A 12,316-nucleotide genomic window follows, 5' to 3' on the forward strand; every position below is an offset into this window, starting at 1 on the left:
GGAACTTTCCTATCTGTAAAGTACAGGAATTACCATGCTACAAGAGGAAGCCTCTCTGGGACAACCAATGAGAAGTTAAACACTTGTCATAAAAGGAATCAATGTATATTTAGCATGGTAACTTGGACTATACAACGATCCCCTCCCCTCCAGCTCAGGAGGGACATGCTTCTTTAAAAAAATAAAAATAAAAATTAAATTAAATTAAAAAAAGGAGGGACATGACTCTAATCACTGAGGTATGAAGAGTCAGATTGTTATTTGCTGTTAGAATTAACTAATCCCACGTCGGGCTCCCGGTGCATGGAGCCTGCTTCTCCCTCTGCCTGTGTCTCTGCCTCTCTCTCTCTCTCTCTCTCTGTGACTATCATAAATGAACAAAAATTTAAAAAAATAAAATAAAAAGAATTAGCTAATAATTAACAGTAAATCCCTGGCACCAATGCTACTGGTCTTTAATATCCTTGTGATTTTAGGAAAATCTGTAAATAGTTCGGATTTAATTCAATTTATTCAGAAATTAAACATGTTTAAAAGGTTCACTACTCTGGCAGAGTATCTGCTGGTTTAGTATCCTTATAAATATATATATATATATAATATGTGTAGATAAATCATAGTCTTAAAGTATACTTAGAAATACTGCATTATTCAAACCCAAACCTATTTTAACAAAATGTCTATAATTAAAAGCAGCTGATGAAACAAAATCCAAAGTTATGACAAGGGAGACTCACTCTCACTTCAAACTGTGCTACTTAGAGAACTTTAAACAACATGTACCCTTAAAGCCATTCAAGGACAGGTAAGGAGACACCCTCTCCTCATTCTTCACCATAGCATTCCTATCAAGGATGGGTCAGAAATCAATATTTCTAAATAATTCAGAAGAGTCCATAGAAGTATTAAAAAGACTTTTAAGAATATCTTCTGTCTATATCTGTGAGATGTAGTGCTCATCAGAGTTTCCAAATAGCACAAAATCAGAGGCAAGTCCATACACTCACTCAGAAGAATGGGAGGTGGACTGTTAGGTCATCCTTAGCCAGAGCTTCTGCGGGCTTTTAACTACATGCTGACTACCGATGTGAGTCAGGTGGACTTTTGTGAGGGAATAATGTTTGGTGGCCAGGACCTCTTTGGGGCATTTCTTCCTAAGTGGAATACACAACAGCTAAGGGAGTAGGGGAGGTAACAGAGGGAAACTACTCTTTCCAGCTCAGAAGGAACTGATGAAGCCCATATATGTATTCAAAAAGCTCATGGGATCCTCTAGCTATGGATAGTGGCTAATGTGGTCATCCAGAATCGGAATGTTTTCCTTTCTTTGTTTTTTTAAAGATTTTATTTATTTATTCATGAGAGACACAGAGAGAGAGGCAAAGACACAGGCAGAAGGAGAAGCAGGCTCCACGCAGGGAGCCTGACGTGGGACTCGGTCCCGGGTCTCCAGGACCATGCCCTGGGCTGAAGGCGGCGTTAAACCACTGAGCCACCCGGGCTGTCCAGAATGTTTCCCTATATAGCTTCAAAAACTCTGCAGAAAGATTCATGGAATCCAATGGCCCACAGATAAAATGAATAGTAATAGTTATAGAAGCAAGAGCTCTCAGTGTCTTCTAAATTTCTTTATCTGGTTGATGTAGTGTAAGAGGCTAATGGTAACTAAGTTCCGTCATTGTTGGGTATCCCTGCCCACGTGTCCCACAACCTCACTCTCAGAGCATTGTGTGTACAGACCAAAGACTAGGATGAGATCTCAGGAGAATACAAAGAAATTCATCAATTGTGTGAGGATGGCTTTCGCCTCCATTTTTGAGAAGCTTTTGGAGAAGGAGAGGATGGTAAGTCTTAGGAAAAATACCTCCATTTGACACAGAGACTTTTTATGGTAAGCTGACCAGATCAGTTCTGCTGGAACCTATTTAAAGCACCTCCTGAGCAATATCTCTGTAATCATGAGACAAAAGGTGGATCTTATGGTTCTGGATCTCCAGATGCTGCAAAAGTGCCTCCACAATGCTGGCCTGCTCAAAATACGGAACAGAAGGTAAAGCCCAAGAAATCAAGGGCTATCACTGAATAAAACATCAGGCTCAGACCTTCCCAAATCTTGTACCACTCACAGCTGGAAGTTGAAAACCCCTGTAAAAGCACATCTCAGGACTTCCAACCACACACACCGAGCCTTGGTAGAAGACGTGCAGTCGCTTATAGGTGAAAAATTTGCCTGAGAACTTCCATGAGTGAAAAGAAGAGAAAGCTGGGGAGGGGGAGATATGCAGATAGACTGCAAGCAGGGGCACAGCCAGTAGCGCCACCTGAACCCATTACTCCCTCATCCTGTGATCTTGGTGTACAATGGCCGCGTCTTACCCCATGCTGCCCGGCACAGCAGTGTGGAGCACCCAGTGCTGCAGTGCCCAGAGCAGGGCAGGACCAGCCATCAGCCAGGCACAGCCTATAGCCCATGAGGGCTGTGCTAGCCACAAGAAATAGGAGTGAGGAGCACCAGGATGTGCTGATTGCCACAGCTCACTTACAGGGTTTTATAGATTTACTTTAATAGTGTTATAACTCATATTTTATAAGTTTTTATTTATTTATTTATTCAGAGAGAGAGAGAGACTGAGAGGCAGAGACAGGTAGAGGGAGAAGCAGGCTCCATGCAGGGAGCCCGACGCGGGACTCGATCCCGGGTCTCCAGGATCAGACCCTGGGCTGCAGGCGGCGCTAAACCGCTGCGCCACTGGGGGTGCCCATAACTCATATTTTAAACTAAGATTTTAGGGATCCCTGGGTGGCGCAGCGGTTTGGCGCCTGCCTTTGGCCCAGGGCGCGATCCTGGAGACCCCGGATCGAATCCCACGTCAGGCACCCGGTGCATGGAGCCTGCTTCTCCCTCTGCCTGTGTCTCTGCCTCTCTCTCTCTATGTGACTATCATAAATAAATAAAAATTAAAAAAAAAAATAATAAACTAAGATTTTATTTTGAAATAGTTTTAGATTTACAGATAAGTTGCAAAGACAGCACAGAGAATTCCTGTATGCCCCTCATCTAGTTTCCCCTATTGTTAACAATTGTCATAACGATGGTTATTTGTCAAGAGTTTTGTAGATTTTTTTTCTTTTTTTAAGTAGTCTCTACACCCAGAATGGAGCCCAATGCAGGGTTGAACTAACAATCCTGAAATCAAGACCTTGAGATCAAGACCTGAGCTGATATCAAGAGTCAGACATTTAACCAACTGAGCCACCCAGGTACCCCAAGAGTTGTGTAGATCTTGAGGATGGATGAAAAACACTTTCTTGCAGAGCAGATTCTCATCAAGGGCAGTGTGTACCTGACAGCAATTTATTTAATTAATCTGCATTATTGAGTTGTGATCTGTGTGTCCCCACCACTAACTAGGTGATAACTAATGAGTCTATGCTTGTACAAAAATGGTGTCAGGAACTTGATATGACAAAATTCTATCATGAATAAAAGCCTGTAGGTCTGACAAAACAAACATTCTTCTAATAGCTTCACTGACACATAGTTAAATACTGATGTTCCATGAGCATTATGGATGCCAGGGAGTGAATTATTAATGTAAGCTCTCTCTATAAACTCAACTGGGAATGTGATTCCATTAAAATCAAGAGGAAAATTAATTTAGAGGTCACTCGTTCTTAGCACACATATGGATATATATACTTTCTTCTTGTATTAGCCATACACTGGGGAGAAATGCAGCCAGACTCACTTGGAAGAGGAAAAAAGTTTAATTTATGCATCAACTAAAATCTCATGGATTGAATTTACAGCTAGAAAGGAAACATGTTTCAGATGAGGTCCTTTAGTAATTCGGCATGAACAACGAAATGAGTCAAGAAGACAAGTCACTAAAGTTCAGGCTACCCTCTGAGGGTACCTGAAACTGGTACCTCTGAGAAGAATGCCAGGACTCAGAGTCTCAAACCTATAAACCTGTGCTCTGGTTTTCCTACAGCAGTTAGAGTGTAGTTTGCCTATTACAGAGGAAATAGGGACTCTTACTAAAGTTGCAAACAGTATTCTTGCAACAAAATAAAACCTCTGTGGATGGATTCATTTGCATGAGTCCATCCAGGGAAAAGATCTGAGGCTTCCTTGGTGAAAGGAAGACTGATAAACAGATAAAAACCAAAAAAGCAGGGAAGCTGCAAATGATCAGAAACAGACTTACCTCAGTAGCTTTCTGGCTGAGGCCCCGAAGCAGCAGCACAATCACATGGATGGCAGCTCTGCGCACTTGAACTTCAGAGTCTGTTTTAGCCACAGCAATCAGGCAAGCTGTTACCTAGGAGGGTAAGAGAAAAAGTCAATAAAAATCAGGGTTGCACAATTACTGAAAGCTTTTCAACTGTGTTCCACTTTCTACACGTTCATTGTGAACAATCGGGCTTAGAGAGGGGTGGATAGTTTCCTCATTCTCAATAAAAAGGGAGAGATCTAGCACTGGTGATCTTGATTTAGTTTGGCTTTTCTGGAAAAGGGCAAAATTGGGTTTAGAATTCAGGAGGAAGATTAGGGAGTCAGAAGGGATGTGTGTATATAATAAAAGGTATGGTCGAATTCAAATATTTCCTGAAAAATGGGTAGAAATGTTACTTTGGGGACACTAAATAGAAGGAAGGAAAGGAAAGATGGCCCAAAACATAAGTGGCTTCTAGGGAGTGAGGACCGTGGAGATTTAGCTGAGCAGGCCTTGAGCCCCACATGAACATCAACGAGCCACTGATGAAAGTTATAGCTCAGGGATAGAGAGATACATAAATAGACTGATCTTCAGCATGCCCAGATGTCCCAGTCCTGCAAATCTAACATACCCGACCATGTCAGTCACCGGGGCCAATTTCAGAGTCTCCCTGGGCTTTTTCATGTATGGAATAGGTCTTTCAGTGCTTATTTACTTTGAAAGACAGCTCTATGACAAAAAAGACTAGAAATTACTTGCACAGCATTGTGCCAGATATATAGCTAATAATTATGTATAAGAACGTTTCCATACCCTGTTACCACTCTGCCCCTGCCCTACTCCTGGTAAGTGCAAAAATATTTTAAAACCTCAGTAGAGAGATACCACAAAAAAGCAAAAAATCTCTCTGAGGCATTCATGCAAGATTTAAAAATTAAAAACAAAAAAATCTTGAACGTGTAACCAACGGCATCGACAACCTGAAGGTGTTATTCAACTGGTCTCTCACATACTTTGACATTTCATTTAGTGTGTGAGTGTATTTCTTGGCCAATCATGGAAAGATTTCGAACCATGATAAGAAAATAGCCAGATTGTGTGTTTGGAAACATGTATAAATACATATTATGTTTAAAGAATGGTTTTTAAAAAGGTTTAAAAAGGAATACAGGCACAAACGAGGAAATAGGCTTGTGCAGAAATTTTAACTATGCAGGTTGTATTTTTCACAGCTTTCAAACAGTTGGGCATAGTTCAAAGAGTCTAATTAATCAGTGATGGCAGAGAGATTAGAAGAAGTAGCTTGTTCTTAAATATAATTGCATCTGTGATGTACTGGCACTTAATCAAGTTGTACATCTATTAGACAATCTTGCATCTTGCAAGTGAAGGGAAATCCCAGAAACGCTCAACTCTTTGGGGGCTGTTTCTCAATAAAATCCAGCAAGCTGCTTCTCCTTTTTGACCTAGGACACCCTGACCCAAGGGCATTGGTGGCTTCTATGCCTCTGGCATTAACGGTAAAAGCAATTCAATCCTAGGAGGAATTCCTTGGGCGATCTCCAAACAGGTAACAATATAATAGCTACCTCCACTTGCAGGCTTAGTATTTACAAGGTAAGAGCTGAAATCAGAGAGACAAGTTAGAGCTAGGCCTGAGTCCCTCTTGACACATGAGGTTTAGCTTATTCAGTCTGGTAACTAAAGCACAAAAACCAGCCTGGGGTCACATAATGTGCAGATGTTCCCAAACCTTTTGCCTGCCTCTTCCCAGGTTTAGTTTGGGTCCTAGGTTTCCAGTTTGGTGGACCAAGGGCTTCCTGGCCTAGAACCATGCTGGTGTCCAGCTTTGCCACCTCTGATCTCCCACATTATGCTGAGCAGGCCATGCTTGGGCCTCAGCTCTCAGTGGGTCTGGCCCTGGCTGTGGGGCATCAATTCCACAATTGGGATAGACAGAAGAATCCTGGCTGGTAAAGGGTTTCCCCTGCAAGGCCAATGCTTGAATCGTTGTGCCACTTTGAAGGTACGATGGGGAGAGGAGCTGGTTATTACAAGCCTTGCCTCCTGCTTACTACAGGCTGTTAGTGACTTATGCACCAGACACGACTCAGCCCATCTGCAATCAGCCATCCGGGATAGTCAGGAAGAGGCCCGTAAACAGAAGAGTGTTCACGAGCCTTCCTCAACACCTCTGTCACAAGGCCCATCTCCTATGAAATGTATGATGGCCAATTTTGCAAAATGTTTTTAAAGTATGAGAATTTTACTATGTTCTTGCAGATATCATCTAGAGACAAGAAAGGCCTCTGTTCAGGCCAAGCTCCCATAACCAGCTTACAATGTTGGTCTCCTGCAGGCCACTGGGGCAGACCGCTCGTCAAACCCTCGAAGCAGGGAGGGAGGATACATGGCTGCTCTCTTCCATCTGCCCAATCCAAACAAGTTGTTCCCATAGTCTCTCTTACCTTCAACCCCAAGGAGACACTTAATGTTGCCTTCAACCTCTAAAAGGCTTGGCAAATAGATGATGTAAGGTCTTTACTAATTTATGAATTGGTGTAATATTTCCATTCTAAGTCCTCCCAGAGGGCGAAATCCATCCTATGTGATCTTCATGTTGCCTGCCTTCAGGGTCAGTGCACCTATTCTAATAAACAACACTGTGGAAGGCTTCCTCTTCCCTGGCTAAAATACTTATATCCACTTCTGAGAGACCTACAAAGAGGAGGATGATTATTCTGGAAGTACTAAAAATCAGCTTAAGCAATTTAACGTTTGGAACCAACAGAAATATGGATAAATGTCACTCTTTAAATAACCGGCACATATCAAGCAAGATCAGAACCATGTAAATAAAGATATTACAAAGGGCATGATTGCCACAAACCAACTTTGGGAAATTCTAGGAGAGAAAGTACCAGAGCTGAGGTATGTATCATGAAAGCATGACTTCAATTTCCTGACTGCATCTTCATCCCTTCTCCTAGAGCATTCTTTATTAACATTTCAGTTGGTCTGCTCACTTATCCTAAAAGAAATCATCTGTCCTTCTATTTTGTAAACTAAGAAACCTTAAGAACAAAAGCAGTATAGTCTCCAATTCATACATGCTCAGCTTGCTCACTTAACCTGCCAAGAAGGAGAACCATGGTGGCTACCTCAGCTTCCCCATGGTTTCCAGGACATGCACTGGAGTCCTCCTCTCAGGGGTCCCCTTATCCTCAAACTGCACTTAGGCAACTGCACCAATCATGGCAAGACTGGTAATTTAGTGGGGTTGGAGGTGATGGCTTTGCATCAGACCCTAAAGCTCAGGTTTATGGAATTCTGGGCACTACATTTAAAGTGGATTGCCCCATGGATTTCTCACCTTGGGCACATCTTACTTGATGAACTGAGGATGGGCCTCTCACCGTGGTTCCTTTAAATCATATTTACTTTCCACAGAACTTTCTGTGGCAGAGATAAAGAGATAAAGATGAAAATGCCAATCACGATTTCGTTTCAAGCAACAAAGCTCTTAACAAGAATAAGGGGGAATAGGGGAAAATAATATGCTCTTCAAACAGGTTAAATCTTGACATCAACAGAGAGGAAGAACCTGAATTTCCAGTACAGAGACTGAAGGGTTGATCCTATCCTTTATATTCTTCTCGACTGGCAAACTCCGTCACAATAGAGACAGTGCCCAAATATGGACCACCCAACAGGTAGGACAGCTTTCTTCAGAGGCCCAACAGCTACAGCAATGATCTCTCAGATCAGATCATGTTAGAAGAGACTATGGTGGCTAGTTTTTTCAATTCTATATCAAAACAAATTACATGGGACACCTGGGTAGTTCTGTCGATTAAGCATCTATTGATTTTGGCTCAGGTCATAATCTCAGGGTTGTGGGATTGAGCCCAGTGTAGGGTTCTGCACTCAGTGGGGAGTCTGCTTGGGACTCTCTCTCTTCCTCTCCCTACTCTGTGCATGCACTCTCTCTCTCAAAAAGAAAAAAAAAAGTTAGATAATTTCCTTCTTCTGCTTTGGCTTTCCAACTCACTCAAACTAAAAGCCAAAGCCCTTAAAAGGCCCCACTTAAATGGCCACCACCTCTCTGACACACTGGACTTGCTATTCAGTAGCATGTCAAGCATGCACCTGCCTCAGGGCCTCTGTACTTGTTGCTCCCTGCACCTAGAATGCTCTCTCCCCAGGTTATCTCTCTAGATCAGTCCCTTGCTTCCTTCTGGTCTTATCTCAAATGTCACTCCTCAGTGAAGCCTTTCCTGTTCATCCAAGTTCACCTACCAGAGCAAGCTCCCCTTGTGCCCCTTATCTTACTAGATTAATTTCCTTAGCTCTTAATCCATCTGACATAGGACATATTTGTTTACTTCCTTGTTGGTTATCCACCTCTCCTTTCTTGAATGGCAGCTGCATAAGGAAAGGAACTTTGCTGTGTTCACAGCTGGAGCCCTACCATCTAGCACATAGCTAGATGATAGGCCCATAACTGGCATAGAGTAAGTGCTCAATAAATATCCATCAAATGTATAAACAAAATAAATGAAGAACTACTTAAGAGCCATGCCCAATATCCCACTTTTTCCATGTGAATAGATAAGAGCAGTATGACTACAAGAGGGCTCAATGGCTGAAATACTAAGGCTGTCAGGTGTCCAACCATGTTCAAACTTGTAGTCCACCCAAGGCAGCTGGTTTGGCACTAATGACATGGCAAGCGTGGGATGCTACATAAGAAGGAACATCTAAAAAGAAAAGACAGAAATTATGTTGGATGGAAACACCTGGTTTTTCAAATCAGAGGGAATATATTGCTTTCTGAAGTTTCACTGCCAAAAGCAATGGAGCTGCATGACCCTTCCTGTCAGTAGCTTTACTTATATGGCAATACTGTTCTTTTTCAAGGCACAAAAGCAATTTTTTTTTTGGCACAAAAACAATCTTATAAATGAACTGAAAACATTTATTGGGAGACAACCTGGAGCATGGTTAAGAGCATGGGTGCTAGAACTACCCACCTACATTCAAATCCCAGCCCTCCACTTCCTACCTACATGACCTTGGCAACTTATTTAATTTCTCTGTGCCTTAGTTTCCTTTGTGAACTGGATCAGTTGACATATACAAGGTACTCTATTATGTGCTTGCTATTATTACTATTTTTAAAACATATAGGAACAAGTCTTCCCAAATAAGCCTTACTCTCCTCTTCATTCAATATCAGTGAACAAACAGAGAACCCACTATCTGCCAAAGCACTGTGATAGGTGCTAGAACGTATCCATAGGTAAATAAAGATTAGTTCTGCCCTCGTTGGGCTCACAGTTTATTAGTGATCACAAACACACCTGGGATTCATGTTTCAGGGAGTCTAGATCTTAAGAAGTGGGGCAGGGTCACTGGACAAGGGGCTGGCCAGGTAGGGCCCACAGACTAGCAGCTCCTCACATGGATTTTAATGTAGAAACAAAAGGAAGGGCTCTCTTTTTGTGTTAGCACCCATGGTAAGCAAACATCCTACTGCCTATTCACACTTCATTTCTGAAGGCTTAAATAAGCAATCCAAGATTCTTGCTGTGAGCCAGAAAGCTGTAAAGCTAAGACCCCCTCATGATGTAGCCCCTGCCCACCTCTCTTGCATCTGTTCTGCCACCAACTAACCTCCTGTCCCCATCCCTTCACTCCAGCCTTTTGGATCTTCCTACAGTTCTTCAAATATGCCAGGGTGTCCTACAGCACAGTGCCTTTGCACAAGCTATCCCCTCTGCTGAAATGCCTTCTTGGACTACCCAATTCTATTTGTTCTAAAGATTCAGGTCCAAGGGTCTCTTCCTCTAGCACATCTCTGTCAACACTCAAACCTGACTGAGGGGCTCCTAAAATGTGCTCCTACAGCACTACTGCAAAGGACAGTATTTGTAGCCATTAATGTCTGTGTCTTCCACCAGGTTACCCATGCCTAGAAGGCAAGGTGGTATTTTGGCAATATCCAGGAGGTCCATCTTCTCTCCAGGGAACTGAGAGATGGTGAGATGCTATGGTATCTGGAATGCATGGGGTCCTCTGATTTCTGATTTCACCAGGCCCCAAGAGATGTGGTCTCTATTAATACAAAAACCACAATGACAAGAGTAGTGCTTGGGTCTTGTGACCTTGGCCCCCTACAAAGGGCTTGGCACACTGCAGGTGTTCAGTAAATGTATGACTGGGAACATCTGAGGAACATGGGTTACCCCTGTTCTCTCATTTCCTTGCTGCCATCCTCATCACTGTCATCGCTGACCTTCAAATGACCAAAATGCTCCTTAAAGAAAACTTTTTTTTTTTTTTAAGATTTTATTTATTTATTCATGAGAGATACAGAGAGAGAGAGAGAGGCAGAGACATAGGTAGAGGGAGAAGCGGGCTCCATGCAGGGAGCCTGATGTGAGATTTGATCCCGGGACTCCAGGATCGTGCCCTGGGCTGAAGGCAGGCGCTAAACTGCTGAGCCACCCAGGGATCCCCCCCACTTTTTTTAAATTTATGAGAGACACAGAAAGAGAGGCAGTGACACAGGCAGAGGGAGGAGAAGCAGGCTTCTTGCAAGGAGCCCGATGTGGGACTCAATCCCAGGAATCTGGGATCATGCCCTGAGCCAAAGGCAGACGCTCAACTGCTGAGCTACCCAGGCGTCAAAGAAAAATCTTAATAAAAAAATCTTTACTCAAAAAAAAAAAAAAATCTTTACTCAAATGTCACCTTTGCAATGAGGTTTACCTTGAATACTTTATTTAACATTTGTAACCTCCACTCCACCTAACACTACAATGCTGGCCACCCTATCCTCCTCTACCTTTTCTTATTTTCCACATTTACATTATCTTTAGATCCTGGTGGCAATCCGGCAAGGTAGGTATTTTAATCTCCCCTCTTTTTTCTTAGTAATCTCTACCCTCCCCATCCCCGCAGGGCTTGAACTAAGGACCCTGAGATCAAGAGTCACAAGCTCTACTGCTGAGCCAACCAGACACCCCTTTAATCCCATTTTGTAAGTCAGAAACCGGAGTTCAGAGTCTAAATTGTGTGTTCAAGTGAACATAGGTAACTAGGTGGTGGAGATAGGTCCTCACTAATTCCCATCCCCCAGTGCATTGGGAAATTTCATTCTCTTTCCACAGGTAAGGTGAGTCTCCAGAGAGAGGACACTTCTTGGATGTTATAAACCCTGCTTTAGCTCAATTTTTCTAATCTATCAAGCCAAGAAATTTCTCTAATGCCCTGATAGGAAATCATACACCACCAGGATGCTACAGTTTCTTAAGAGAGAAAAAGGGAAAAAGAGTCTAGGGCTGTTTTTTGGTTCATAGAAGATCATGAGGTTCGGGTATTGTTTGGAGTCACTGGTTTTAGAAAATGTATGGAATCCTGTCAAACCTGAGGTGATTCACCTGGAGATCTGGGATGAGTTTTTATTCTATTACAGCTATGCTTTAAAAATGTTGTGATGCAAAAAAAAAAAAAAAAAAAAAATGTTGTGATGCTTGTACAACTCAGTGAATAAACTAAAAGCTGTTAAATTGTACCCTTTAAATAGGAGACTTGTATGGTATGTGACTTCCATCTCAATAAAGCTGTTATTAAAAATAATATTTAGGGGCACCTGGCTGGCTAAGTTGGTTAAGCATCTGACTCTTGATTTCAGCTCAGGTCATGATCTTAGGGTGGTGAGATGGAGTCCCGTGTCAGGCTCCTTGGTGGGCATGGAGCCTGCTTAAGATTCTCTCTCTTCTTCTCCTTCTGCCTGTCCTCCCACCCCTACACTTGCTCTACAAAGACAAAATACAACAATATTTTGGTTTGGTTCAGATCACAGGTTAGATTGAGTCATGTGAAGAGACCAAGTAAACAGAAAAGAATGTAGGAACCACTTCAATATTTGACCCAGAAAAGTTATCATAAGCTGAAATCTTTAGACAATATAATGAAATAGACCTGCAAATGCCTTCTCTTAAGTGTTATGAGTTCACATACTAAAGGACAAGGGATTTGCTAAGTGCTATCCAAGACCACCAAAGGTCAGGTACCTAACAGTTCAC

General features: G+C 42.4%; 1 protein-coding gene and 1 pseudogene across 5 annotated transcripts in view; both read right to left on the reverse strand.

Annotated features, from left to right (window-relative positions):
* Positions 1-12,316, reverse strand: part of TANGO6 (transport and golgi organization 6 homolog) — a 200,397-nt gene that overhangs the window by 36,361 nt on the left and 151,720 nt on the right. For all 5 annotated transcript variants that reach the window (XM_025426651.3, XM_025426653.3, XM_025426655.3 and 2 more), the window contains one exon: positions 4,212-4,325. In XM_025426651.3, the coding sequence (XP_025282436.1) occupies positions 4,212-4,325 (114 nt within the window). The remainder of the gene's footprint in view (positions 1-4,211; positions 4,326-12,316) is intronic.
* LOC112646547 (mesoderm-specific transcript homolog protein-like) lies at positions 326-2,607 on the reverse strand (annotated as a pseudogene).

Source organism: Canis lupus, chromosome 5 (assembly GCF_003254725.2).
Source record: "Canis lupus dingo isolate Sandy chromosome 5, ASM325472v2, whole genome shotgun sequence".
In the NCBI taxonomy this organism is placed as follows: domain Eukaryota; kingdom Metazoa; phylum Chordata; class Mammalia; order Carnivora; family Canidae; genus Canis; species Canis lupus.